General features: G+C 48.6%; 1 protein-coding gene across 1 annotated transcript; it reads right to left on the bottom strand.

The window, feature by feature from the left end:
* Positions 1 to 6,929: 6,929 nt before the first annotated feature.
* On the bottom strand, positions 6,930 to 26,119 carry LOC114773287 (titin homolog). The gene is made up of 12 exons (XM_028965812.1): positions 26,072 to 26,119; positions 22,793 to 24,059; positions 22,647 to 22,716; positions 18,299 to 21,376; positions 17,988 to 18,116; positions 10,090 to 10,205; positions 9,419 to 9,578; positions 9,182 to 9,341; positions 8,973 to 9,109; positions 8,473 to 8,612; positions 7,740 to 7,828; positions 6,930 to 7,476 (listed from the first exon to the last, which is right to left on the bottom strand). The coding sequence occupies exons 2-11, from the start codon at positions 24,046 to 24,048 to the stop codon at positions 7,753 to 7,755; spliced, it is 5,322 nt and encodes a 1,773-aa protein (XP_028821645.1). The 5' UTR covers positions 24,049 to 24,059; positions 26,072 to 26,119; the 3' UTR covers positions 6,930 to 7,476; positions 7,740 to 7,752.
* Positions 26,120 to 27,926: the final 1,807 nt, after the last annotated feature.

Genomic DNA, 27,926 nt, shown 5'->3' with positions numbered 1-27,926 from the left:
CAAAAATACACAGTCACTGACCCAGCGGCTCACAACAAATATACCACCATTACCACGTATTTACCACCGTCTGACACGGAATCAGGCGCCCAGACTACTGGCAGACTCCAGTGAAGAGACCAGCAGATGAATCCTGGTTCCTGACGACTGCTAAACGACGACTCAGCATGAAACAAACCAGAGGGTCACCACAGCCACCACCACCGTTACAACTACAGCTTCAGGGATCTTCAAGTGGACCAGCAGCATCATGATGGACACGTAATGTAGACCATGACACTGGACTAGAACCTACTCTGCACTCTATATACTAATCTTTGAACTTGTCCACATCTACAACTGTAGGACTTTTTCTCTTATTGGACAAATCATCACCAGTCAGACACCACTTGCAGGCCCACTCTACCCTGGAAGGACGTCCCTCTCTCTATCACTCCTTCCCAACGTTCCTTCCTTTCTTTTTTCTCTCTCCTAGAGGTTTTTATGTGGAGTTTTTCCTTGTGTGCAGAAGGGTCAAGTGTGGGGGCGGGGTCAACTGTAGGACCTGTCAAAGCCCATTGAGACGTACTGTATGTGACTATGGGCGTTATAAGAAATAAATCATTTACATTTACATTTATGGCATTTGGCAGACGCCCTTATCCAGAGCGACTTACAACGTGCTTTCAAGTTACCATCGATGAAGAGATCAATTCCGGTTCACTAGGACCCCAACTATGAATACATCTATTTTATTCACTCTGTTGTGGATTCTGTACACAAAGTTCGACAACAAGAAAATTACAATTTAATCTAAATATTCTCTAAAGAGGAAGGTCTTGAGCTGTCGTTTGAAGGTGCTCAGTGACTGAGCTGTTCTGACCTCGAGGGGAAGTTCATTCCACCACCGAGGGGCCAAGATGGAGAAGAGTCTAGATGAGCGACTTCCTTTTACCTTCAGAGATGGAGGGACCAGGCGAGCAGTACTGGAGGCTCGGAGTATACGAGGTGCAGTGCGAGGTGTAATAAGGGCTGTGAGGTAGGATGGTGCTGCTCCATGTTTGGCTTTGTAGGCCAGCACCAGTATTTTGAACCTGATGCGTGCAGCTACTGGGAGCCAGTGGAGGGAACGTAGCAGAGGGGTGGTATGGGAGAATTTGGGACGGTTGAAGATCAGTCGTGCTGCTGCATTTTGTATGAGTTGTAGAGGTGGGATGGTACATAGTGGTAGACCAGCTAGAAGGGAGTTACAGTAGTTCAGTCGTGAGGTTACTAAGGACTGAACCAGTAGTTGGGTGGCCTGGGTTGACAGGTAAGGGCGGATTCGTCTGATATTGTAGAGAAGGAATCTACATGAGCGGGAAAGATTGCTGATGTGAGTTGAGAAGGAGAGTTGGTTGTCTATTGTTACTCCAAGGTTGCGGGCTGTTGTAGAAGGAGAGAGCTGCGAGTTGTCCAGGTAAATAGCAAGATCCTGATGTGGTGAAGAATCTGCTGGAATGAATATTAGTTCAGTTTTGGTGGGATTGAGTTGGAGGTGATGGGCTGCCATCCAAGACGAGATGTCTGTTAGACATGCAGAGATTTTGGAAGCAGCATGAAGATCAGAGGGAGGAAAGGAGAAGAGGAGTTGTGTGTCGTCAGCATAGCAGTGGTAGGATAATCCATGTGAAGAAATGACCTCACCAAGTGATCTCGTGTAGAGGGAGAAAAGGAGAGGACCTAGCACTGAGCCTTGAGGGACACCAGTGGAGAGTCTACGTGAGGTAGAGGTGGATCCTTTCCAAGTCACTTGGTAAGATCGCTCATCAAGGTAGGAAGCAAACCACTGCCATGCTGAGCCCCGAATTCCAAGCCTCTTCAGGATTGACAAGAGAGTCTTGTGGTTAACGGTGTCAAATGCAGCAGATAAATGTTGTTGTTGACAGCATTTAAATATGAATGACGGGACAGGGCCAGGACACAGCAGGACACATTTATACACATGAATCAGGAACTCAGGCAACATCAGACAAACACAAAACTCCGGTCTGGAACGTGGAGCTGGAGGTTCCAAAAAAGTCAGGATTATAACAAACAAAAAAATACTTATAATTTCCATATAAATTGATGCTGATGAATAAAGATAATCGACAACTTGTGAATTGTGATGGATTCTGCATTTCCCTTCTCTTCTACTTCCACCCTCCGATGGCTCAGACCTGGTATCGGGATCAGCTGGCCGTGGCTCCACCCTTATTTCAGATATGATAAGAGGGTACTTTATTACCATAATCCTTACACACGATCTTCAGAGGCAGCAGTAAAAGAGCTGAACAACTGTGTGCTGCTTCCCACTTGTGGGACTAATAAAGGTTGATCTTAGAAAGTGAATTGATCGTCATTGTGACAAAGCAGCGCAGCATGCGGTGACACCTTGATCTAGGGGACCTTAAAATAGTGCATTTAAAGCTGCCAGTTGGAAATATTGTTGTAAAAGAATGTTAAAATATTCATTTGAATCCACATTTAAGTTCACTTGCAAAGGGAACCTTGCCTTTTTTCTGTGTGGCATATCCCGCCATATTTGACATATATGACGGGTTCAGTGGCGTAGTCTTGTTGCCTTTTGCTCTGTTCAGGGTGGCCACCATGAAAAAATGTCTCTGGTTGTCCAGTTGTAGTATTTTTGAAGGGACGTACAACATTTCAGCTTCCAGTTAACCACAGGCCTCACCTACCGGAGAAAGTGCGGTAGCTGCCAGGCCTGCTGCCAAGTCGTCCACCCACGATCCACTATTCTTCAAGTTCAGTGGCATTCTGCTCTCGGTTTCGCTCTTCAGCTTTTCCCGTAATTCTACGTAAATGACACCACTGTTGCTTTCTTCACTTTTACTTCAGTTCAAGTCGATGTGAAGAAGTGGCACGTCCAGCCCACACCGGTTCACCGCATATTTCATTTCACGTCTACTTAGATGATCCAAAATATGGCAGCCCGTCTCATTTTCAATCAGCCAAAATACACCCATGTTACACCTCTTCTTACCTCCCTCCACTGGCTCCCGGTAGCTGCTCGCATTGAGTTCAAATCCTTGATGCTGCCTACAGGGCTGTAAATGGAACTGCGCCCTCCTACATCAACACACTACTACCTAGATACACTCCTACACGCTCTCTCAGATCGGCAAACGAAAGGAGACTAAAAATCTAACAATCAGACAAATCTAACACTTACACAAGCACATGCGTACACATTGAACTAACAAATACAAAATGTATAAATACATTATAATTTTTCTTAGTCTACCACCAAACAATCTCCGAGCATGCTCTTCAATGACAAGTCTAAGCCTTATCAGGGCTCTTAGTTTGTAAACTCGATATTCTATAGAAATCGAACGAGAATTGCTGGTGTCTTCCTATTGTAAGTCGCTTTGGATAAAAGCGTCTGCTAAATGAAGTAAAGTAAAGTAAAGTACTTATTACTCCATAAATATGCAGATACAATCACACAAATATTTTCATGAAAAAACTCTTTTTTTGTAAATCTACATTTCCTACCGTATCAGGTCATTGACCAAATCAGAAGAAAAATGCCGTAATGCTGATATTTGCACTTTGCATGAATTGAACCTGATGAAGTAATAGTGCACAATAGTGCTGATTGCGGGGGCGGTGGTGACCTAGCGGTTAAGGAAGCGGCCCTGTAATCAGAAGGTTGCTGGTTCGAATCCCGATCTGCCAAGGTGCCACTGAGGTCCCCTAGATGGAGACACCGTCCCCACACACTGCTCCCCGGGCACCTGTCATGGTGGCCACTGCTCACCAAGGGTGACGGTTAAATACAGAGGACATGTTTCATTGTGTCACCATGCAGTGTTTCTCAATGACAATCACTTCACTTTTCCTTTTTTTAGATTGTCCCTCAGATGGTCTCTCGCTCTGGAATCAGGAGAAACCAGTTCATGGATTCCTTCTTACTTCATGTCTGAATTCTTCAAGTGCCTCCAAGCTGTTTGAGCGAGTTTTATTGTGCTCCATTCCTAGAGCTAAAAATACAACTTGTTTCCTGATGAACGCCGACATTAACGGACCTCCTAATTATTTCCTTGTCCGGCCAGTTTCACCAACAGGGCGTGTCTGGTTGCCAGTGGCTTCCGTACTGCATTTTACAGGATTTAACAAGATGCCGAGTTCATCTTTAGTGTGTGTAAAAGACGGGAAATTAGAAGCAGCATTACTGACTCACTAGCCCCACCAATTGGTCCATATTGGACGATAATTCGAGACCCACAGAAGCATCTTCCACCTGGACATTTAAAGCCCGAACCCTCTACCCTGAATAGAGTAGAACTTTTGGTCTTTTGTCCTGTTGTGTCCACTAAAACAATCCTGCTAAATTGAAGCTGGTGCAACATGATTCACAGTTGGCAAAATGTGCCAGTTTACCTCCATTGTTGCCATCAAATCTGGAGGATTTGCAGATGAATGCTGTAGTTAGAAAGAACCCCAAAACACTGACATTTAAATGCAATTCGTTTAAAGGTCCAGTAAAATCTATTCTTTTAGCCATTGCACATTACAAGCAGGTGCAATATACATCTATGTAAGTGCATAGAGCTAGAGATACCGCAGAGCTATAATTTAAAGACGAGCAGCATGCTTCCTTTACTGCAAACCATTACACGCTGACTGATTAAATAGCTGATATTTGTGAAATCGACAGTGGAAATGACCAGAAAGCTCAGGGCGGCTTCCTCTTCACAGCAATGGGACGTTTTTCCACCTCCCACCTGCGAAACATATTTCACATTTGCTGAGTGGAACTTGCCGGGGCACCAAGATGCTTATCTGCTCCTAGGGCTGCCCACTGCTCACTAAGGGTGATGAGTTAAATGCAGAGGACACATTTCACTGTGTGCACCGTGTGCTGTGCTGCCGTGTATCACATGTGACAATCACTTCACTTAAAATCTGGTCTTGTTCTAGAGGCACCTTTTCTCTGCCAGACCTTATTAGTATATTCTTACTGTAGCAGTCCCTGGCCTCTAGAGGTCGCTCTAACAGCGGCAGAGCAGTGCTGTGATTGTCATTGTGAAACACTTCAGCAACACACGGTGTCCTCTGTATTTAACCATCACCCTTGGTGAGCAGTGGGCACCATGACAGACGCCCAGGGAACAGTGTGTGGGGACGGGACCTTCATCAAGGGGACCTTACGGGACCTTACCCTACCCGCTAGGTCACCACTGTCTACCCACCATTGGCTGTGTTGGACAGGGGTCAATTTATATTTAAATTGACAGCATATACCTTATCCAGAGAGCCCTACAATCAGGGGACAGTCCCCCTGGAGACACTCAGGTTTAAGTGTCCTGCTCAGGGACACGATGGTAGTAAGTGGGATTAGAACCTGGGTCTTCTGGTTCATAGGCGAGTGTGTTACCCACTAGGCCGGTGCATTTATGAATTCACAGGTAATGCTGTGGGTGGATCCAGGGCCGCGCCCTCCCAATGCTCAGAAAAAGCTCCCCGATTTGGAGATGCAAATCTTCAACTTCTTGTTTCTTCACCTATTTAATTTCATATTCCCACGTCTTCAGTTTCATTCTATAAGGTAAAAAATGCAGCAGCCATGCACGAGTTGGGCCGCCCAGACTTTGACTGGTGTATATGCAACAGGGACAATGTTTTGCAGCCTTAGTCTTTCTGCAAAACAGTGAATAAAGAGAGTTTGTGCATTTCATCTCACGTACCACATGTGCTCTGTAGACTGGTGAGAAGAGAACGGAGACGGACCTGGTAGCTGCTATTTTAGGTTTCTTTGGTCCTCTGATAAAGCGTGAAACAGAAGGCCCTCTGTTTGCTCGCAGCAAGGTGGCTCCTGTTATTACGGGAGGAAGTCAAACAAGACATCAGAACGGGATGGAAAAATTAGAACCAGCGGGAATTTCCTAGTCATTCAAGAGACAGCACCAATTAAACTGGTCCTGTGCCACTCGAAGGTGTCCTTGGAAAGTTCACAGGAAGACGGTCCTCTGGTGGAGAGTTCAGCACTGTAATAATGTAATAACCAAATATTCCACACCACGAACCTTGATGGGTTTGACTAAAAGAAAATGTTGGTTTTGTTGGTTCTACCAGGGACTATATTAACTGGCTTAAACAGAGTTGCATTAATAAAAAAAATTAATACAATTTTATAGACTAAAATTGACTTGAGTTTGGATGAAACAGAGACTAATAAAGCTTAAAATGACCACTGGATGCAAAGACTAAACTAAAACGAAAAAAGTTACAGTTCGTCTGGATTGTCACCAGTTCAGTCAAATTTGTTGTGAAAAAGGCCCGGCAGCGTCTCTTTTCTGTTATACTTTGACTCCACCCATTTGCACACCTTCACCCTAGCTGTTTTATGTTAAAGACATAAAATTGTAATATTTGGTTATGTTTGCATATTGGTTCCTTGTATACTTGCAATATTGAGGTCTGTAGCAGTCGCTAAAAGCATTTCACTGCATATCATACAGTGTATGAGACAAATAAAATTTTAATTTGATTTTATGGCGTCCTTGGCTGCTACCTTGTGGACATTTAAAAGATGTGGAATTTCCAGGAGGCAAAATGTGGAAAATGTTTAAGAGAAATAAAAAAAAAAAAAAAAATCTTTATTACAAAACAAAAAGTTCCTACACGAAGTGGCTGAGAAAGACCCCATGTTATGACCAGCTGCTGCTGAACCAACCTCAGCAATGTTCTGGCCAGGCCTGTAGACTAGCGTTCCTCGATTGGAACTGGGTTTGGGGGAGATGGCCCCGACACCATGACACCAATGCAGCATAATATCAGAATTACAGGTTCCGGTCGTATTTATGAGTGACCCGATGATGGCCGAGTTGGTGGGAACCTTGTGGCATCTGACACCACATCAACCAGCATGAGAAGGTCAGTAATAATTCCACACCAGCCACTTCCTGTTTCTATCAGTTTATTTCTGTAAAGACAGATATAATGGATATAACGTGAGCGCTTGTCTCCTGTGCGTGGAGGAACGTTCCCTTCAGGATGTAAACACGTTTCCATGAGACACCAACATTCCGTTAAAAAAAGAAGCTGCATGAAAATATATTTTCAATCCGACAACTCCGCAGTACAAATATATGAATTCATGATTACATGCGAACTTTATTCCCCGTACATACACTATACAGACTTCCCCACAATGGCGCCGCCTCGGAGAAATGAAGCCTGCGGTACAGCGACCGGCTCCCTTCGCCGCTGCCACAAATAGTCCACGTCAGAACTGGCCCAGCGCTTTGGTCCTGCACACGGCCAGAAGGAAGAGATTTGGAGGGAAAAGGCACCATGCACACGTATGTGACTCGGGCAGGAGGAAAAAGGGACGAAAAGAACGACGTCGTCGTCGTCATCAGCAGCAGCAGCAGCAAACGTAGCACAATTCCCCGGGTCGGAGGTTAAGGCATCGGTCAAGAGTTCATATTCAGTTATTAAGGCAGCCTACAGGGAAGAAAAATACAACGACAGTCACGTTCAGGCATTTCTTCCACAATAAATCTGTCCACCGCCTTTTCAGAATGTTTCTTTTGTCTGGACATTTTTACAATCTCATCATTACAAAAAGCGCAATAAAGCAAAATGCTGATTATCCCGGCAGGGTTTATTCTGCCGTAGAAACGTGGCAGAAGGACGTGATGAAATAATGACCCTGCGTTGCCAGATATTTCAGTAAATGTTGTGAAAACGTGGGCGTGGCTGAATACCTGGGCGGGGCTCTCAGCCGTCGTTCTCATACTGACTCCAGCGCTTCTTCGACTTGAGCTCCTTCAGCCACTGTGGTGAGGACTCCTCTCTGAGCGGGAAACAGAAAGTGTAAAAGCGGAGTGAGGGGACCAGGCGGTGACGTGGGGAACGTAAGTGAGGAGAATCAGATGCAAGTTACAGGAGGTTAAGCAGGAATTACTTTACCTGGCAGACCCTTTTATCCAATTCTCATTCGATTTCTATAGATTTTGAGTTATAAAACTAAAGAGTCCTGATCAGGCCCAACTTGTCAGGAATACAGCATGCTGGGAATTGTTAAGCTAGACGATTATTTTTTTTTTTTTTTAAATTTTGTGCAGTGTGTTTGTGCATGTGCGCGTGTAAGCGTTAGACTCTTCTGAAATACTTTTTTTGCCAGGGTTCTTACACATTTTTACAAAAGAATTTCCATAACTTTTCATTGCAATATGTTCTCTGAAATTTCCATAACATAAATAAGTAAAAGAGATCATCAAAGGTATCGTTGGCACTGGTACTGGATCGATTAAGTGTTCAGTGGGGATTTACGTGGCAGTGGTGTACAGGAACTATGTACTTCGTTTTACGTTCATGGGTCTTTTCCAGAATTTTTTATGCTTATTTCGTATTTTTTTCAGGGCCGGGAAAATTCAGGGTTCTGGAGAGAATTGTTTTTTAATCTTGACAGATGTGTGGACAGTCGAGGGGACTCACCCGTCCTCCCTGCCGACTGGGCTGAGCGGCAGGACGCAGGACGCCCGGGGGAGGAAGGGGGATCTCGGGGAGCGAGACGTGGACGAGGGAGCGGAGCCGTCCGACTGGCCGTCCGAGTCGCCCCTCTTCTTCAGCTGGGCCTGAGTGTGCATACACACACATGCACACACACACACACACACACACACACATATACACACACGCACAAACACAAAAACACATACACACATATACACACACGCACAAACACAAAAACACATATACACATATACACACGCACAAACAGTAAAACACACACACATATACACATGCACAGGCACACGTATATACACACGCATGCACACATACAAACATACACACACACACGCAAACAGGCACACACATACACACACAAAAACACACGCATACACACACAAACAGCTCTTTAAGAACAAGTAACTAGTGATGTGGGGTTGGTAGTAAATTCAGAATTCTCGCCTCCTACGATTAATATTTGTCACCTTGAGAGCTGAGGGGTCCACGCCAGGGAACAGCGCCACCCTCTGAGTGGAGGAGGTGGCGGGCGTCCGGGGGTCCGTCCCGCCGCTCGGGGACTCGGAATCGGACTCCTCCTGCAGACCCGGCTCGGGTTTCTCCTCTGTGAAGCGAACAAGCGACGGTGCTGATTGGCGTAATCTGTATGAATTGACCGCGGTGAGCGTCCTCGTACCGGTGGAGTCTTTAAAGCGCCAGTCCTGCGCCTCGCCGGGGACGCTGGGCAGCGCGGCGCTGTGGCGGCCAGGCCGGGACGGGGGGGTCCGCCGGCTCCGCTTCTTACTCAGCTGCACTCTGGAGCGCAGAGCGCTGGAGTCCAGCAGCGCGGTGGACGTCTGACCCACAAACACCCGCACGTGAGCGTTTCCACGTCGACAGGCGCCTAAAACGCGCTGCGGCGGCGGCTACTGACCTCAGGGAAGGGGAGGGGATCGACCCGCTCCTCGGGCGAGGGGGTGGAGCCATCCGGGGAGCCTGTGGCTGTGATTGGTTCGACGGGCGTCTGAGGCAGAGCGGGTTTGCGTGGTGATGGTGTGAGGCTGCTATCCGGGGATGGGGTGGCAGGGGTCAGACTGGGGTCAAACACAGGAAGGAAGACAACTAGCTAAAAAGCGCGTGTATATTCTGCAAGTTACAATGAAAATATACATTACATACACACTGTTTTAGTAATTAATTATGGCGTCCACAGGACCCCGATATGTCTGTACGAGACAAACGCAGCATCATTAGGACATTTCGATTCTGCACGTTTTCCATGGGCGGTCGAGTTCCGCGGCTGCTGACGGAGGTTCCCAGACCCCCGTCTTTGTAAGGTACTGCGCAACTTCAGGAAGAAGGTGCAAGCAGGTTTGGGATCAACGCCCAGATTTCCCAGTTAAATAGTCAGAGAGAAATGAACGGGTGCAATTGAATATTAAACAAATAACGTGACGATCAGCAGAACCGATAAGGAACCAGGACCACCCCCATCCCTGCTCGTTCCTTCACCTGATGTACACGTTGCCGTGGAGAGCAGCACGAGGGCGGACAGGAAGTAGGACCGGAGGCGAGAAGGCGAGGAACGCGAGCGCGGCTTCCTACCTGCCGTCGGTGTGCAGCCCCGCGTCCCACGTTCCGTACTGGCTGTCGGACTCCTGCGCCACGGGACCCGCGTCCTTCACGTCCTCCGGGCCTTTAACACACTGCTTCAGCTGCTCCTGCATCCATTACAAATACAGGAAACACGTCAAGTCAACGCGAAGTCGTGCTTAACACGGCCACAAGGTGGCGTCCTCCACACACACACCCTCACATATCCACACAGCCATGAAACACTCATATCCTCATCATCATCATCATCGAGAGCGATACTGCAGCCAGTCTGTTAGAGGCGATGCGGGACACACATTCATCTCACAATTACAGAATTAGAGGTGTAAAGGAAGGAGGAGGAACTTTTCTGGAATAACGCAGGAAAAAGAAGACATGAGAATAAAAATGCAACAGGTACAAGGATACGAACGCCACTCATTCTGATCAATAACCTTTCCAATAATTCAGACTGTGAAGCAGTTACGAGGAGCGCCCGTTTTGATTGGCTCCTGAATGTATGAGAGAGTGACAAAGAGAAGTGCACTGGCTGACGTAGTGTGTGTGAATGCGGTGTGTGTGCATGTGTATGCGTGTGGTGTGTACGCGCTTGTGTATGTGTGTATGTATGTGTGTGTGTGTGTATGCGAGTGTGTATGCATGTGTATGGTGTGTACGCGTGTGTGTGTATGTGTGGTGTGTACACGTGTGTGTGTGTGTATATGTGTGTGCATGCGCGCGTGTGTGTGTGGTGTGTATGCATGTGTATGTGTGTGGTGTGTACGCGTGTGTATGTGTGTGGTGTGTACGCGTGTGTGTATGTGTGTGTAGGGCGTCTGTCCGCAGCCAGTCGAGGGGATAATGAGGAGTAATGGGACGGGATGGTGGTGGAGAGTGAGGTGCCGTGTCTGTTGGACCGTGCTGGTTTTAATGAGGATGCTACAGAGGAAGCAGTGTGCCACACACACACACACACACACACACACACACACACACACACACACACACACACAGGGCCTGAAGGGTGTGTTGCTGCACTCTGAACAATGTGCCATTCTTATCATGCCAGAAACGGCTTGCTTAGGCGGGGCAAACGCTCTGCAGGCTCTCCGCGACGGGAAGGTGGGAGGGCGGCGGGGCCAAATCGGCCCTTTCCAGACAGGAAGGGTGCGCCCGGGGAAGCGGCAGAACAATGAACGGATAAACGGAGGGTGGCGAGAGCGAGCGGAGCAGCCGCGGAGCGTTGTGGGCACCCGACACCCAAAACACACACGAAACCTCCAGACAACAGAGACAACATGCGGCCGTCCACGTTCACACACAACGTCAGCTGGGCCCATACCAGGCACGTCACAATGTCCTTCACGCTGTTCCCTGAATATTTTGTGGGGCTTCTTTTGTCTGGAATCATCTCTTTTGGGGACCACTGGGAGGGTGACATCAGGTCTGTAGAATACAGAGCCAGGCAGCACCATCTAGTGGTGCTTCCTTACGTGGCCCTCAACAATTAAACCCACTCAACTCTACCAGAAATGTGTGCTGATAATCATCTGATCCATGCATGTAATATATGCACCAAGCCCGGCAGGTTCAAACGTCAGTGTCACTGTGAAACACTGCAGCCCAGCACACGGTGCACACGGTGAAATGTGTCTTCTGTAGGGGAGCAGTGTGTGGGGACGGGACAACCTTCAGATTACGGGGCCGCTTCCTTAACCGCTAGGCCACCACTGGCCTCCACATCTAGACTGTGGAGATGCAAGTTCCACTTTTCTCTAATTGCCTTGTACATATGGCCAAACCTTTCATCTTGTGTATGACCAGCCAGTCAACCCTCAGTGAAACGCTCAAAGCCGTCTCAGGTAACTTCTGAAGTGCGGTTTCCACGCTCATGAACAGGCTGTTCTAGATGGACAGTGCGTCCATGTTGTTAACCGTACATTATGAAGACAGGCAGAGCGGAAACTTCAAACTGGCTTTATTGATTATCTGGACATGCTAAGAGACCATTTAGCCAAGCGTTGAGAGGAGGCTTGAGGCGGTGATCTTTCAGCTCAGGTTTACAACCACGTTTCAAATCAAGCAGTCCAGGCCACCTTCTCAAGAGGACAAGTGACGAAAAAAAAAGCACACACACACACACCGTATCATGGTCCTATTCAGACATATCTAGGACATGGCTTCATCAATCCACAGCAGCCAGCATAGAGGAAAGCCCACTGAGAAGCATCTCATAGCCACTGACCACACTGCTGGAGCTTATACCATCTTCAAGATACCTCTACAAAAAGTGCTTCGTGAAAAGATGAGAAGACCGGACGGCTGAGCAACGCGATTTACGTACGAAAGGCACGGCAGGCGCGCCGCCGCCGGTCTGTAATGGAAAGTGTGAGTAGTGGTGAAAGAGGTCCGGAAGGAAGGCCCGGGGAATATTTGGGAAAATGCGCCATATAAAGAAAATAAAAAAAAAAAAATCCTGATGAAACCACAATTTATGTGTAATGTACGAAACTGGCAGACACACAAAGAGACTGAAGGCCATGTTCACCGGACAGTAGTGATCGACAAGACGGCTCTTGTTTGTTCTCTATTCTTCAAGTTGGACGCAATAAGATATTTATTAGAGAATTCAGCTTTTTAAAGATGTTAAATGAGCGTAAAAATAAACCTGAAGGACATTGTGATTCGTGCCGCATGGCTGCCACCTTGCTCAGCGTCTGCCAGCGGGTTCGAGGAGGAGGAGCGAACGCACGGGAGGACCACCCACTGGTCCCGGACGAACCGGACCAACGTGTGCTTATAATACAACCACCGCGTTCCAAGACAGGGTGCCGCTCCGAATTCCTCTTCGTTTATCTGCACGCTATGGAAGGAAAAACCTGTTCCATTTGACTTTGAAGCTTCAAGCACCAAAACTTCACTTTCAGTATTATTCAGAAATTCAAATCTGGACATCTGAGCATGAACAATCGATCGGTGATCACCTCAACTCGGACGATGGCGCTGTTGTGGATCAACCTAAAATAAACTGATAAAGTGATTGTCATTGTGATACACAGCAGCACAGCACACACAGTGAAATGTGTCCTCTGCATTTAACCATCACCCTCGGTGAGCAGTGGGCAGCCATGACAGGCGCCCGGGCGACCTGACGTACACGTGTTTCCCGCCGATTAGTCCATTTCAGAAAAGTGCTGGATAACAGTCAATTTAAAACGAAACTAAACGATTATTTCTGTCCATTGTTTATTAGCGCTATTCCTTAATCAGACTGGCCGACGTTCTACATCATTTGGTGGAGCTCCTGCTGCGCGTTTACCTGCTGGTTATGTCGTATTGGGATTGTAACCACCGTCTGTGTGTTGATTTAAAGAGACTTTGTTCTGAGTTTACGGCGCTCTCTCTCTCTCCGAGTTTGAAATTCAAAAGCTAATAACATTTCTAAATCAGACGGAACAGGTTTCCTTCCACGGCGCATTACATATTACCCGTAACTGGTACGAATGGAACTAGAATGAACAGGGCGCTCTTCACTTATAGCGTGAGCGCGTGGTCGCTTTGGAATTTTACATCTACGCCGCTGTTCTTCAGCCGTGCGCAGATGTGTATGAGGATAGTGGCCTTTAGCGGTTATAAGGAAGGTTGCCACTGAGCACTGTCCACACACACTGCTCCTCAAGGGTGACGGTTAAATACAGAGGACACATTTCACCGTGTGCTGTGCTGCAATGTATCACGATGACAATCACTTTCACCCACCCCAAAAAAAAAAAAAAAAGTGGGGCCCCGGAACCGTGTCCTGTGGAACGGAAACCATGTAATTACAAATACAGCTCCTCTACAGGGACTGCACGACCTTGGCAGGAAGGGAAAGTGGAGCTCTTACAGCAGTGGGTGTGGTGGGGGACGCGGTCCGTCTGCGCAGGGACAGACGCTGCTGGCTGCGAAGAGAGAAGCGGCGGAAGGACTCGCGGCTCCGGGAGGCCAGGCCGCGAAGGGACGCCGCCCTCTTGAACCCACCGCTTTCCTTGCTCCTTCCAGCTGCTGCCACCGCTCCTCCCCGCTCCACGTTGGTGGAGACGAAGTTCAGGGCCCCTTGCAGCGAGCGGCGGACGTTTCCCACCCAGCCCGCCATCTGGGACTGGGCCACCGACAACTTGTCTCCTAGGTACTCCATCTCTGATGAACAAGGACAATTCAGGAACAAGTGGAGAAGCACTGACGCGTGGGTTCAGTTGCCAGGTCACATGCTCTTTGACAGTCCCTGATGTCCCTCCACAATCAGGCAGTCTTTAGATTGCTAAAGTCGACGGGCGAGTCCCAGCAGAGCCTAGAAACTCACAGCGGTAGTCAAGCTTCAGTCACAAGAATAATGTCCAACAGCGTCAACAACCAATAATAACTGCATAATAATCAGCCTTGTCTTGGTCCATATCCTTCAGAGGAACTGCTCCATAATGTATGGTCTCCATAAGCTGAGCTCGCTCACTGACTCACTCCATTCCAGTGGAGGGCAGATCCAGCAACGCCTGCAGAGGCTCTGTAGGTCACATTCAGTAAGAAAAAAAAAAGGTTCTACGCGCCCTCAGACGTGGCCGTCATGTCGTGCTGAATCCAGACCTGCATGGTGACAAGTTCCTTTCCCTCAGAGATAAAAAACCCGGCCAGATACGACTGAACACTCACGGGCACGGGCACGCCAAAGGCAAACACACGAGCCGGCTGTCCAACCTGCCACCCCAGGTTCCGCGGGCTGCAACTTCACGTCGGGCGCGGCCCTTTCCCGTCAGAGGAAGAGCCCCACGGCGCGCCAGCCGGTGACCCCGAGACTCTCCTCGTCCGCCACACAGGCAGCATCGCACGGCGGCGGAACGTCCTTCGTCTGTTCGCGGGGGCGCGTCAGCGGTGGGAGGAGTGAGAGGAGAGGGAGGGAGGGAGGGAGGGAAGCCTGTGATTTGTGGATGGTGGGAGGAGTGTGATCTAGACGCTGCAGCTCTATGCCAGCATGCGGTGAACGAGTGTGTGTGTGTGTGTATATGTGTGTATGAGTGTGTGTGTGAGAGAGAGAGAGAGATGGGGCGATTATGTAATGTGGCCACAGATACAGTTTCTCTAAGAACGAGCCACAGGACCGAGATAGAGGACAGTACAAGCAGTCACAATGTCATCAGGTCGACACCGGGAATCATGGGAACCTCCAGATACCCGCTAAAACAATCCTACTTCGTGTCACAGTTTTACCATTACAGCCTGTCCATAACACTGATCTCACAATCCCACCCCCAGCTGGCCTACATGACCACAAGACCGACCGCTGGCGCCCCCTGGTGTTCGGCCCCTGTAACCGCAGGGAACCGGTGTTGGGGTCATGGCGACAGTCACTGACCTAATTCAAAATAAAACTTTATTTCACCCACAGATTCTAAGCATGTATCCCATTTTCATCCAGTCCAAAATCCTTGTGTCTCCGTATAAAAGGTAAACACGAGAGACCTCTGGATCTTAACATCAGGACCGGCGGAATTTCATTAAAGGCTGGCCGATCATAAATACAATACTGACAGATGTGGCCATTACATTCCAGTATGATAAAAAAAGTGAGAACATTTGCATCTGCTATTTGACTGCTTTTGAGCAGTACTGTAAATGTGCCCTCAGCTTCCTCTATTTGGTGCTTTAACCACCAAAACGGGAATTAAATGCTTTTGTACAGTGGCGTGGGTGAAACACATCGCTGCGAACTGTTCCTCACACACTTTCAGAAGAAATGAAAAAGGCCTTAAGACATTTACGACATTAGAGATGGACACTGATACTGGCAGACTGCAAACACACACACACACACACACAGTGTAAGATGAGCTTACAAGTAAGAAAGATGAAGCAAAACTATCTGTAAAGTCACAACGACGTCAGAAGCAAGCGAAGAAATGATGAGGAGACACGACGGCGACTTGTCACTTCCTCCGAGCCCTGCCTTACGCCGAAATTGTAAAATGAGGATGTGGTCAGCATGAATAACTTCTCATGAACAAGGGAGCATTACAGGTAATCTGACATATTTCATATAAAATCACATTTCTAAAACTTGCAGGTTCTGCAACAGAACACACACGGTGTGTACGGTGGATATTTATCGGCGGACCAGTCCTCCTCTGATTTAGCGGATTTTGGATGTGGTGAAAAGATGGCTTACCCAGAGGAGGTGTATTGGCCTGAAGCACGATGGGCAGAGACAGGCAGCCATCACCCTCCGGCTCTCTTCAGAATTTCCCGACAGTTCGCCCCCCCAACTCTCTCTCTTATTAGAAAACGCCCTCTCTTTATCGCTGCCGTCTGGCTTGCTGTCTGCTGGAGACGCTCAGTTATGACTGTTCCTTTACAGATGTCCAGAGAGAGGGTGAGCGAGAGACAGAACTTGCTCACACTTCCGCTAAAGCAACCACATGCGGCCGTTAACACTGCTGTGGTAGTAGCCTAGCAGGTAACACACTCGCCTATGAACCACAAGACCCAGGTTCAAACCCCACTTACTACCATCGTGTCCCTGAGCAAGACGCTTAACCCTGAGTGTCTCCGGGGGGGACTGTCCCTGTAACTACTGATTGTAAGGCACTCTGGTAAATGCTGGAAATGTGCGAACAGGTACGTATGAGGAAAAAAAAAAATAAACCTGCCCTTTGATTTCAAGAGCGAAAACTTCCAAATGTGTCCATGAACAAATAACCTCTGGCTTTTATTTATACATTAACCCTTTCCTACATTATATATCAACTCGAGGTCAACTTAGTAGCCTAGTGGGTAACACACTCGCCTATGAACCAGAAGACCCGGGTTCGAATCCCACTTACTACCATTGTGTCCCTGAGCAAGACACTTAACCCTAAGTTGCTCCAGGGAGACGGTCCCTGTACCTGCTGATTGTAAGTCGCTCTGGATAAGGGCGTCTGATAAATGCTGTAAATGTCTCAGCAAGGACACACTGAACGGAACGATTGGTGAAGAGAAGGTCCAGATTCTAGAACAAAGATTCAATATAATTTGATGGAGCCACCAGGTGGCACCTGACTTTTACATAAATAAGTTTCTCGACATGAAAACTCTCCCAGGCAAAGAATCGGTAAGGAGTCAGGCTACATATTACAAATGATGACATAAGAACAGGTAGCATTCCTTTAAATTTGTGTTATACCACATGATCATTGTTTGTCCAAACAAATTTAACAGGGGTGGTTGTCCATAGTAGCCTAGCGGGTAACACACTCGTCTATGAACCAGAAGACCCAGGTTCAAACCCCACTTACTACCATCCCTGAGTCCCTGAGCAAGACACTTAACCCTGAGTGTCTTCGGGGGGGACTGTCCCTGTAACTACTGATTGTAAGTCGCTCTGGATAAGGGCGTCTGGAAAATGCTCTAAATGTAAATGTACATATACATTGTAATTCTTCATCATCTAAATGGTTTGTAGTACTGAACTGAGGCCATATACCTGCTGTGATTTTTTTTTGCATTGCTTCAAAATGCAAACATTAAAGTTTATTTAAAAATTATTAACATTTTCAATTGTATGAATGTATGAATGCATCATTTACATTTACGGCATTTATCAGACGCCCTTATCCAGAGTGACTTACAATCAGTATTACAGGGACAGTCTCCCTGGAGCAATTTAGGATTAAGTGTCTTGCTCAAGGACACGATGGTAGTAAGTGGGATTCGAACCCGGGTCTTCTGGTTCATAGGCGAGTGTGTTACCCACTAGGCTACTACCAACCTAATAAACCTAGCATCCCCATCCTAGCATCACTCATGCAATACCATGATATCAATATTGTTGCCATAGTATCACATCTATATTATTCAAATATTATCACCACCTAAATAAAGCAACCAAAGATGCAACTCACCCCCCAGCTGTGGTGTTCCCCCCTCCGGTGAGCGCTGCGGCTCCTCATTCGAGGAACAGGTCCATCAACAACACTCTCGGTCGGAGCGGTACGCCGACTCATGCTCCGAGAGCGCATGCGTGACAACTCCTGAGCACACAGATTTCAACCAAGATCATACACATCATTTTCAAATAAACGGTCACACCATCTGCCCAGAGGGAACAATTTCATTCAAACCACTAAACCCTGGTTACGCAGCGGTTGGAAGGAAAATATGGCCAAGAACCGGACCGGGACCTGAAGAATGACCCGAGCCCCCCAAGTCTCACCTGTTCTCTCCGTGCTGTTGTGCTCTCCATTCTGGGCTCCTGGGAAACCAGCTCCCAGGCTTCAGAAGCCCCCGTTGTCTTGAACTGGGCCATGCCTTTATCACCCTGCCCTTGTGTGGTGGACCCAAAGCATTCCTTCCTGGACATGGAAGTGGGTTGGAGGGAAAATGCTGCTCCGAGAAGGTCCATATCAATAGGGAAGGCTGCCCATTGCTTGTCTGGAACCACAGCTCCTTGAGAAGCATGACTAGAGTAATTAGAAAGTGCAGAAGATGCTGCAGCCATGGGTGGTGCCAATGTTGACAGCATGGTGGTAGCTGGAGTTGGTATTAAGGGAGGCGGGAGTGTAGGAATCAGTAATGGTATTTGAGATGTACTCTCTGCATGCCTCTGCAACCTCGGATCTGGACTGGATTTGATACTGGCTGTTCTTCTATGGGATTCCAATGGAACCCACGGATCATCGCCCAGAAGCTCTACCTTCCTCTGGTGCCAGAGATCGGATTGGTTTGCAGGCCATGCTTGCCTGGTTCCCCTATGGCTTTCCCCAGTCAACCAGTCTGGTTCTTTTAGGCCAGGCTCAATGGGCTTGAGGGGTTGAGGAAGCATGAGCGACGTCTGAAGCGTTTGGGAGGGTGGATAGGGATTCAATTGCTCAAGAGTTTGTTGTGGTTGAAGGAGGGACTGTGACTCAGGTTGGAGAAGTGGTTGATATTTGGTCCAGTCAGGAGTAGTGGGTAGGGTTTGCATTTTGGTCCAATCTGGCAAATTGGCTGGGTGAGGCTGTTGAGGTCTGGTTTGAGACTGGGCTCTGGTCAAATTGAGAGATACGGGTTGAGGCTGCAGGGGTGGCTGAAGATGGAGGAGAGGCGGTTGAGCGAACTGGTATTGAGGCCTTCCCCACTCTGGATTCTGAGGCTGAATCTGTGTGCCGATACCAGCAACATCCACGTTCTGGAAGCCCACAGTGGAACTGACCTCTCCAGCAGAAGAAGTTTGAGACGGAGCACTGAAGGAGTCAATGTCAAGGATGGCTGGTCGGTAAGGTTCCTCTGATCGAGCTGAAGGCGGTTTCCATCGAGCTGAAGGTTGCTCAGGAGGTGTGGTATTGGATCGACTGGACCAATCTCCCAAAGACAATGAATCCAGGTCCAGCACTTGGGGTCTCAAAGAAGACTCCCTCCTCTTTTGTCGTTCCTGTTCCTGCTCCCTCTTCCTTTCCTGTGCACCATCTTTATCCTTCTTTTCCCTTGACCGCTGTTTCTCCTGCTGTTGTCGCTCTCTTTGCCGTTGCACCTCATACTCATGCAGCCGTTGCTTCTCAAGCTCTTTAAGTTTCTCAAATTCCTCCAGCTCCTTCTGCCGTTCTCTCTCGATTAGCTTCTGCTTTTCCATCTCCTTCAACCTCTCCAAAACTTTCTGTTTTTCCATCTCCCTCTGCTTTTGCCTTTCCAACTCTCTCTGTCTTTCCTGTCTTTCTCTTTCCTGTTGTTTCTGCCTCTCCATCTCCTTCTGCCTCTGTCTTTCCTGTTCTTTCTCCCTTTGTTTCTCTCGCTCTCTCTCCAGTTCCCTTTGTTTTTCCAATTCCCTCTGTTTTTGTTTCTCAATTTCTCTCTTCCGCTCGATCTCTCTTTGCTTCTCCCTCGCTCGCTCCATCTCTTTCTGCCGTTCAAGTTCCCTTTGGCGTTCATACTCCCTTAGTCGTAACCTCTCTTGATCCAACATCCTTACTTTCTCTCTCTCGTACTCTTTTTGCCGCTCTCTTTCAGCCTCTCTCTGTCGCTCCAGCTCCTTCTCCAATGCTTTCCGCCGCTCGTATTCCGATTCTTTTTGCTTCTGTCTTTCGACATCCCTCAGTTGCTGTAGCTCCCGTTGTCTCTCTTTTTCCTTGTCAACTTCTCTCTGCCTTTCTTTCTCTTTTTCGAGTTGTCTCTTTTTCTCATATTCCAGAAATTTCTGCTTCTCTGCTTCCATCACATCACCCACGATCTTCTGCTGCTGACGCAGACCCTCCTTGTCATGATCCTGCTTTCTGCTTCTTTCCCTTTCTGCACAGCCTTCGTTCTTCACTTGTGATTCCAGGTGTGCAGCGTTCCCGAGAGCGGCATCCAAAGAAGGGTTCCTGCGCAGAGGGACAACCTTACCCTGAGCGGCTGAGAGCTTCACAGGGTTATCAAAAGGCATGTCCACCGGCACGACTTTCCTCATGTTCTCACCCGCCTCTATTGAGGACATGGCTTCTTGTATCTGTCCAGTCAGAGCAAAGTACGTTGCTCTTGGTCTGGCCAGCAGTTCATCGCTCTCCAGCATCTTGGGACGTTTAGGTGCCGCCACCTCTTCCCTCTCGCCCCTCATTCTGCTCTTCTCCGCTAACGCCGGGAGAACGCTCTCGTCTTCATCCGACTCCAGTTCGGCAACTGCTAACCTCTGGATTTCCGTCTGCCTCTGGATTTCCTCTTCCATCATTCTAACCACATCCAGCTTCTTCTGCTGCTCCGTCTCGCCCCAACGCTGCAGGGCTCCTACTCTGAGGTAGCGAGGACTGCTCTGCCTCAGGGTGCCCGCTGCTGCAGGCACGTTCCTCTCTTCCTTGGCCCCTGTGCCAGGGGCCCTGTCTCTTTCTCCAGCATCAGAGCGGCGCGAGCGCAAGGTAAGAGCGCGTTCCTCCAGTCTAGCCGGCGGTACGTTTTCACTCACGGCACAGCTCTCGCTCAGCGATGACAGCGTGTCGAAGACATGCTCCACGCGCTTTGGACTGGAGGGGGACATAGGATCCCTGTATGTGGCTGTGACCAGGCTCCCATCGTCCTCCTCATCCATCCCTGTCAACGAGTGAAGGTCTCCTCTGGTATGGGTCGACCCTTGTTGCCACTGCGGCCTAGAAACCGCATCCTCCACCATCTGCACACTGTGCCTCTCCACTATGTTCTCAAACAGGGCCGCACGGACCGTCTGCACTCCACCAGAGCTCTCAGACCGGAACCATGCTTCAGGCCTTCGAGAAGATGCGTCGGGTTGTTTTGGAGTCAGGTTATTGCCATCAGATTGACTTTGATCTCTGTTGAGTGGATCTTCAGGCTGAAATGACAAGAGAGGTTACTTACTAACTCACTTTTTCTAAACCGGGTGGGGTGCGGGCCAGGGGTGGCAGTAGCCTGGAGGGTAACACACTCGCCTATGAACCAGAAGACCCAGGTTCAAACCCCACTTACTACCATCGTGTCCCTGAGCAGGACACTTAACCCTGAGTGTCTCCAGTGGGGGACTGTCCCTGTAACTACTGACTGTAAGTCGCTCTGGATAAGGGCGTCTGATAAATGCTGTAAATGTAAATGGGGCGGAGACTATTTAGACTCGCAAATGTATCTATCCACACGAACAATGAGGGGTGAGGTATAGTCGTTTTCGGCGGCCTGTTAGTTTTAAGCATTTTAGTCTTATTTTAGTTGGAATAATACATGAATACTTTATCGCGTCTCGTTTTTTTTTTTGTCAACAATATTGTGTGATATATTCTACTGTATTTACAGTCACATGACCAGCATTTACGTTGCTTCTTGTCTCCATCACATCAATAAGGGTTTGAAGATATTTAGTCACAAGTACAGGCCAAAAGTCTGGACACCTTCTCATTCAACGTGTTTTCTTTCTTTTCATGACCATTTATGTTGGTAGATTCTCACTGAAGGCATCAAAACTATGAATGAACACATGTGGAGTTCAGTACAGAACTCCACATGTGTTCATTCATAGTTTTGATGCCTTCAGTGAGAATCTACCAACGTAAACGGTCATGAAAATAAAGAAAACAAACTTTTGGCCAGTACTGTATTTGTAGTTGTACCATGAGTGAAGATTAAAGAGACCGGCTTGCCTCTATGTCGACTCAGTAAGCAGAGCTGTGTGCTCTTTGTTTAGGGAGATTAAAGAGGGTGTGGTGCGGAGACGCAGTAATCAAAGCCTTGCCCCTGTGTGTGACCTTTCTACCGAGCATGTACATGAGCAAGACTTTAATAGTCAGTCAGGTCACAGTGAACATGACTAATAGACCAACTCGGGTTACCGACGCTACGAAGCTGCCGGTTCCTCTGCGGTGTCGGCATCATTCCCAAAAGGAATTTTAGAACGTTCGGTGAGGATCCGTTTAAAAAACAAAAATCAAAAGCACGGCACACTAAGTAAAATGACATGGAAACATGCAAAACATGCAAAACCAGAAGGCTTTTTCCTCAGAGTCGTCCCGATGTCACCGACTGCACTCATATTTAATTATGTGTACAATTACATCAAATCTGTGAATAATTGAAATGGTTACATCTTATTTTACGATCGGTTTTTAACGAATTACCTGTCTTCTGCTCTCCTGTGGACTCTTCGTCTCAGTAGTCGATGTAGATGGAAGCTTGTCAGACCCAAACCTGAGACAAAAAGACATTCACCTCTACATGATTATACAGGAGTCAAACACATATCACCACGTTTAGTCGTTATTACCGTTTGGTGAGATCTCGTGGGAGGGGGCGTGGCTTAACAGTAGGTTTCTGGGGTGGCGTCTGGACAGGAGGGGTCTCCTCGGTCAGCTCTTTTATTCGCTGTCTCACCCCGACTGCTTTGTCCACGTCTGGAATCGCCTGATTCGCTGAACGAGTCTCCGATGCGTCTGCAGACGCGGGAAGCGACAGCGAAGAGGAGCCGTCTAGCAACAGACTGATCCTCCGTTTTATGCTTCCTCCTCCTCTTAACTCCTCGTTAGGGTCCCCTGCCTCATCCGATATCTCACCCCCTTTTTCTGGTACAGTGGGATTGGACAGAAAGTCCCCGGTCCCTTCTTCCCGCCTCCTTTCTCTCTTCCTGACTAGACCCGGTCCACCTTCGGAACCTTCTCCGCTCTCCGCATGCGGCGTGTTCTCCTTGCTCTCGGTTTTAGATGCTCGGCATGCCAGTGAAAGGCCTCCAGACTCAAATTTGGATGTGAGGTCTGTAGAGAGGGGACGGCGGCCTGATCGAAGGAGGGCTGGACTGGCTGCAAGAGCAGGGCTGTCTGAGAAGATCGCTGAAAACGGCCTGGGTCGAGAGCTTCTGCCATGAGGCCTCAGGGGCACAGGGGCTGAAATGTCCATTGATGGCACATCCCCTTTATTGTCCCCTGGTGGCACCTCAAGGCCCACCTCCGTAAGAAAGCCCATGGACTTTGCTCGTGTTAATGAAGGTCCAGCAAGTTTTTGCCGTGATGCTCCTGACCACTCGGCCGAACCTTGGGGGGTCTGGCCCCGTCCTCGGTTCAGGGGGGCCACAGGTCCAGCTGTGGGCCTCTTGGCAACGTGAGACGGAGTAACTCTGTTAGGTTCTGGTTTAAAGGGCTGAGCAGCAGGTCTGGAGGGAGATGGTCCACTGATGCTGGTTGAGTGTGGCCGAACAGTCTGCTGAGGTTTAGAAGTGCTAGGAATGTCTGGTCTTGAAGGTGTGTTTTGTGAAGGATCAGAGTTTGGGAGACAGGGTTTGGGTTGAGGTTTTGGAGCCAGAATTGGTCGGATGGTGGGGTTCTTCTCCACAGAAAAAGGTTTGGGAGTCAGCCTGGGCTTTGATCCAGGGACAGGCTTGCTGGGTTCAGGTGTGAGGATGAGAGAAACCTGGGAACCGGTGGAAGCCTCCATCAGACTGGTATTGCTGGAGTCGATGAGAGGACTGAGGTGCAGCCGTGTCCCAACTACAAATGTTCTCCCAGGCTCCAACTCCACCTCGGCAGCCATCTTGGCTGGATCTGGCCAAAGAGAAAGATCACCACAAACATGACAAGACCTCTCAACACAGATTACAATACAATTCACACGTTTGTACAATGTAGTAATATCTCGCACCAGGTTAAAATGATCCAGCCTGAGAACCGAGAAAACGTCCCATTGGTTTATTAATCTTCACACACGACTCGAGACAACGGAGACACAACGGGGGAAACACTAACTTTTCTGGGGTCATATATAATGGTCACAATGGCAAATAGAACCGATTTTACTCATAAAACACGTGCTCTTCCTCTGGCCGTGTTTGCTGTCCATCAAAATGCTGATTTGGGGGCTTGTGGATAAATGATTATGTCATTTGAGCCTCGTTTGATCCAGGCAGATACAGCCTGTACGGAATAATGCCTATAATCCCTATATGCACGTAATTTAACGCTCAGTCGAGTTGGAGCGAAAGCTTGAGAAGGAAGAAGACGGTCGAGGTGGGACCGTTTCATGCAGGTGACAGCTTCCTCTTTATGGTGGGACCTGCGCTCTGGACTTTAGCTTGGGAGAACCAGACGCCTAAGGGCCCGTCACCAATTGGAGTTGCCATAAAACAGGGTGTGTGTTTAGTAACGAAGCGCACATACACACACACACACACACACACACGCACGCACACACACACACCAGCAGTTCGAGCAAATCACAACGTGACGTCAAGCCGCGGGTGACTGAAAAATTCAGTGTGGGCAGCGACAACCAGGAGTGTCAAAGAAAGGAACGAAATCCTGGAAAACGCCGTTCGGTCAGTTCGCAAATCCACCCCCTGCAAGGCAGAGGACGCGGTTCACAGCACGAAATACTAAAACGAAGACGAAACCAAATAATCGAATCCCCCACACAGCCAACCGCGCTGAACAAAAAAAAAGAGAAAACTAAATATCACCGGACCCACAAATTGGTCGGGACCGTTTCAACGTACCGTGCAGCGCCGGCGCACACGCAACAGCAAATATAGTCACACTGACGTCCAGATATTTACTTCAACACTGAAATGAGGGTTGGAGAGCACATGCCGCCCTTTTACCAGACGCCCTTATCCAGAGCGACTTACAGTCAGTAGTAGGGTGCTAGTAGCCTAGTGGGTAACACACTCGCCTATGAACCAGAAGACCCGGGTTCGAATCCCACTTACTACCATTGTGTCCCTGAGCAAGACACTTAACCCTGAGTGTGTCCAGGGGGGGACTGTCCCTGTAACTACTGATTGTAAGTCGCTCTGGATAAGGGCGTCTGGTAAATACTCTAAATGTAGTAGTAACAGGGACAGTCAGGGTTAAGTGTCCTGCTCAGGGACACGATGGTAGTAAGTGGGGTTTGAACCTGGGTCTTCTGGCAACTACCACCCTACTACAGTGGTGTAAATAAACGAGAGAACTGTGCAGCCTTGAAAATAAAACGGGTAAAATTCACTTTCAGACTTTCCGTAACGTTCCACAATTCCACCCTCCTCTAGGTGCCACTTTCTCACGTTCGGAACTATTTATAATAAAAGGGTTCCACTCCTGGATTAATGTGGACTGGCACGGGTCCGACTGTGCGTTCAGCATGCACACACACACACACACACACACACACACACACACACACACACGTGCTGCCCGGACAACAATAACTCATCTGCCCGGCGGTCAACCGTCTGCAGACAAGCCCTGGTTTCTGTGGCAACCGCAGGGTGATGATGTCATACCATATGGAAAGGGGGAGGGGCCAGCCGCTGTTGGGGAAATACAGCGTGGTCAGACAACGCAGACACTGCAGGACCGTCTCCGTCTCTCTCACTCTCTCACACACTCGCTGCCAGACAGAAGGTGGTTGTGTTGAATAACAGGTTGACTGAATCTCAGCTTATCACACTCGTGTGTGCTCTGATTATCTACCACCATGTTTACACTCAACACACACACACACACACACACACACACACACACACACGTTCAAGTCTTTACCCGCGAGACTGACCTACATCTCCAGATGAACTACGTACCACTACACGCGATACGGGTCCGTTTGTGAAATCCAAGACCTCCTGTGGACGAGGTGAAGAGAGAGAGAGAGGCCGCGGGCGGGCGAGCGATTTAAAGGGGACTGGCGACTGGAGGCGGTGGTTTGTTGACAGGAAACGCTGGAATGTTAAAAAACGCGGCGAGAGACCCAGCGGACCGGCGGCCCGAGGAGGAGCACATACACCCCGGACGCAACTTTACGAACGGGCCGGTAGAACCGCGCTAATATATATAAAATAACCCAGCGGCGCAGGAAAAGTAGCAGGAAGTACCGGGAAAAGCCGGAACTTCCGCACAACGCAAACATTTCCAAGGCTCACGTCCGGCAAGCTGTGGCCTCCTTCCACCTCATTTCCAGCTGATTCTGTGGAACAAACTGAGGAGTCGAGGCAGCGTGTGAACTTTATCCCGTCAGATGTTCTACGTTTCTTCACATTACGTTTAAAATACGTCCGCGGGACGAGAGTTAAACGTCCCCTGACATGAAAATGTGACCGTGAGATGATTGGACATTAGTGTCTACGGTCCTGCAGTGTCTAGAAATGGTGGTCGGTGTAAAGAGTGTTTTGGTCGTTCTGCTTCACCGTACAGAGAGCGGCAGCTCAGAGTCTGGACGCCCCTGCGACTAAGACCGAGACATTTAGAAGAATCCAACGCAAGAAACGTATTCGTCAAAAGTGACGTGGCTGTCATTGTGAAACACTGCAGCACAGCACACGGTGACACGGTGAAACGTGTCCTCTGTATTTAACCGTCACCCTTGGTGACAGTGGGCACCATGACAGGCGCTCGGGGAGCAGCGTGTGGGGACGGTACCTTCATCAAGGGGACCTCGGTTGCACCTTGGTGGATCGGGATTCGAACCGGCGACCTTCTGATTACGGGGCTGCTTCCTTAACCGCCAGGCCCCCACTGGCCCTACATATTTGGTATTTGTGGTATGAGGAGGAAGTGAAGTACGTTTTACCTTCGCGGCGACGTTGTTCACTATTGTCGTCGGCGTCGCGATGAGTTGCTCATTAACATGAGTGAACGATAAGAAAGTGTTCAGCATAAACCGTCCCCGCTGTCCAACTGAAGGTGGCGGAGAGAAGACGGGAGCGTGAAACGCTGCCATCACAGCAAAAGCTCCCTGATTTGGAGACGCAAATCTTCAAATTTGTGGCCTTCTGTTTACATTTCCAGCATTTACCAGACACCCTTATCCAGAGCGACTTAGTCAGTAGTTACAGGGACAGTCCCCCCCCGGAGACACTCAGGGTTAAGTGTCCTGGTTAAGTGTCTTCTGGTCCATAGGCGAGTGTGTTACACACTAGGTTACAAAATGCATTAATCACATGACCTGACGCGTTTTATTTCTGCATCTTCGGCTTCATTGTGTGGCGTATCTGTGAAGGTTCTCAGACAAGTTCTGTGGATGCAATCTCTCTAGATGTAATAAATGCACGTACTGGTTTATGCGTGATGGGTCCTACACCACCCATCCTGAAGATATCACACACGCATCATGTTAGAGTGTAATTCTGCCCCAAACGTCTGCGTTTTTATGAACCGAACGGCATTTTGCTCCGGTCTCTGTCCCGTGTGATGTGGTGAGGAGAACGTTTGATGGAAGCAGGTTCGTGGCACGGCCGGTCCCAGGGCCTTCAGGAACGTGGTGGAGAAGCTGGCAGGAAGAGAGATAAGGAGGAGGAGGAGGAGGAAAAGAAATAAACGTGTGATAACCGCTTCTCCGAGGTGGGGGCAGGATGATAAGGAGACGCCTGAGAGACCTTTCAACTTTGACCTGTTGCACTCACGGATGCAGCTGATAAGATCAAAACATAAACGCGTCCC

This window comes from Denticeps clupeoides, unplaced genomic scaffold (assembly GCF_900700375.1).
Source record: "Denticeps clupeoides unplaced genomic scaffold, fDenClu1.1, whole genome shotgun sequence".
Taxonomy (NCBI): domain Eukaryota; kingdom Metazoa; phylum Chordata; class Actinopteri; order Clupeiformes; family Denticipitidae; genus Denticeps; species Denticeps clupeoides.
This window is presented reverse-complemented; position numbering and strand designations above follow the sequence as displayed.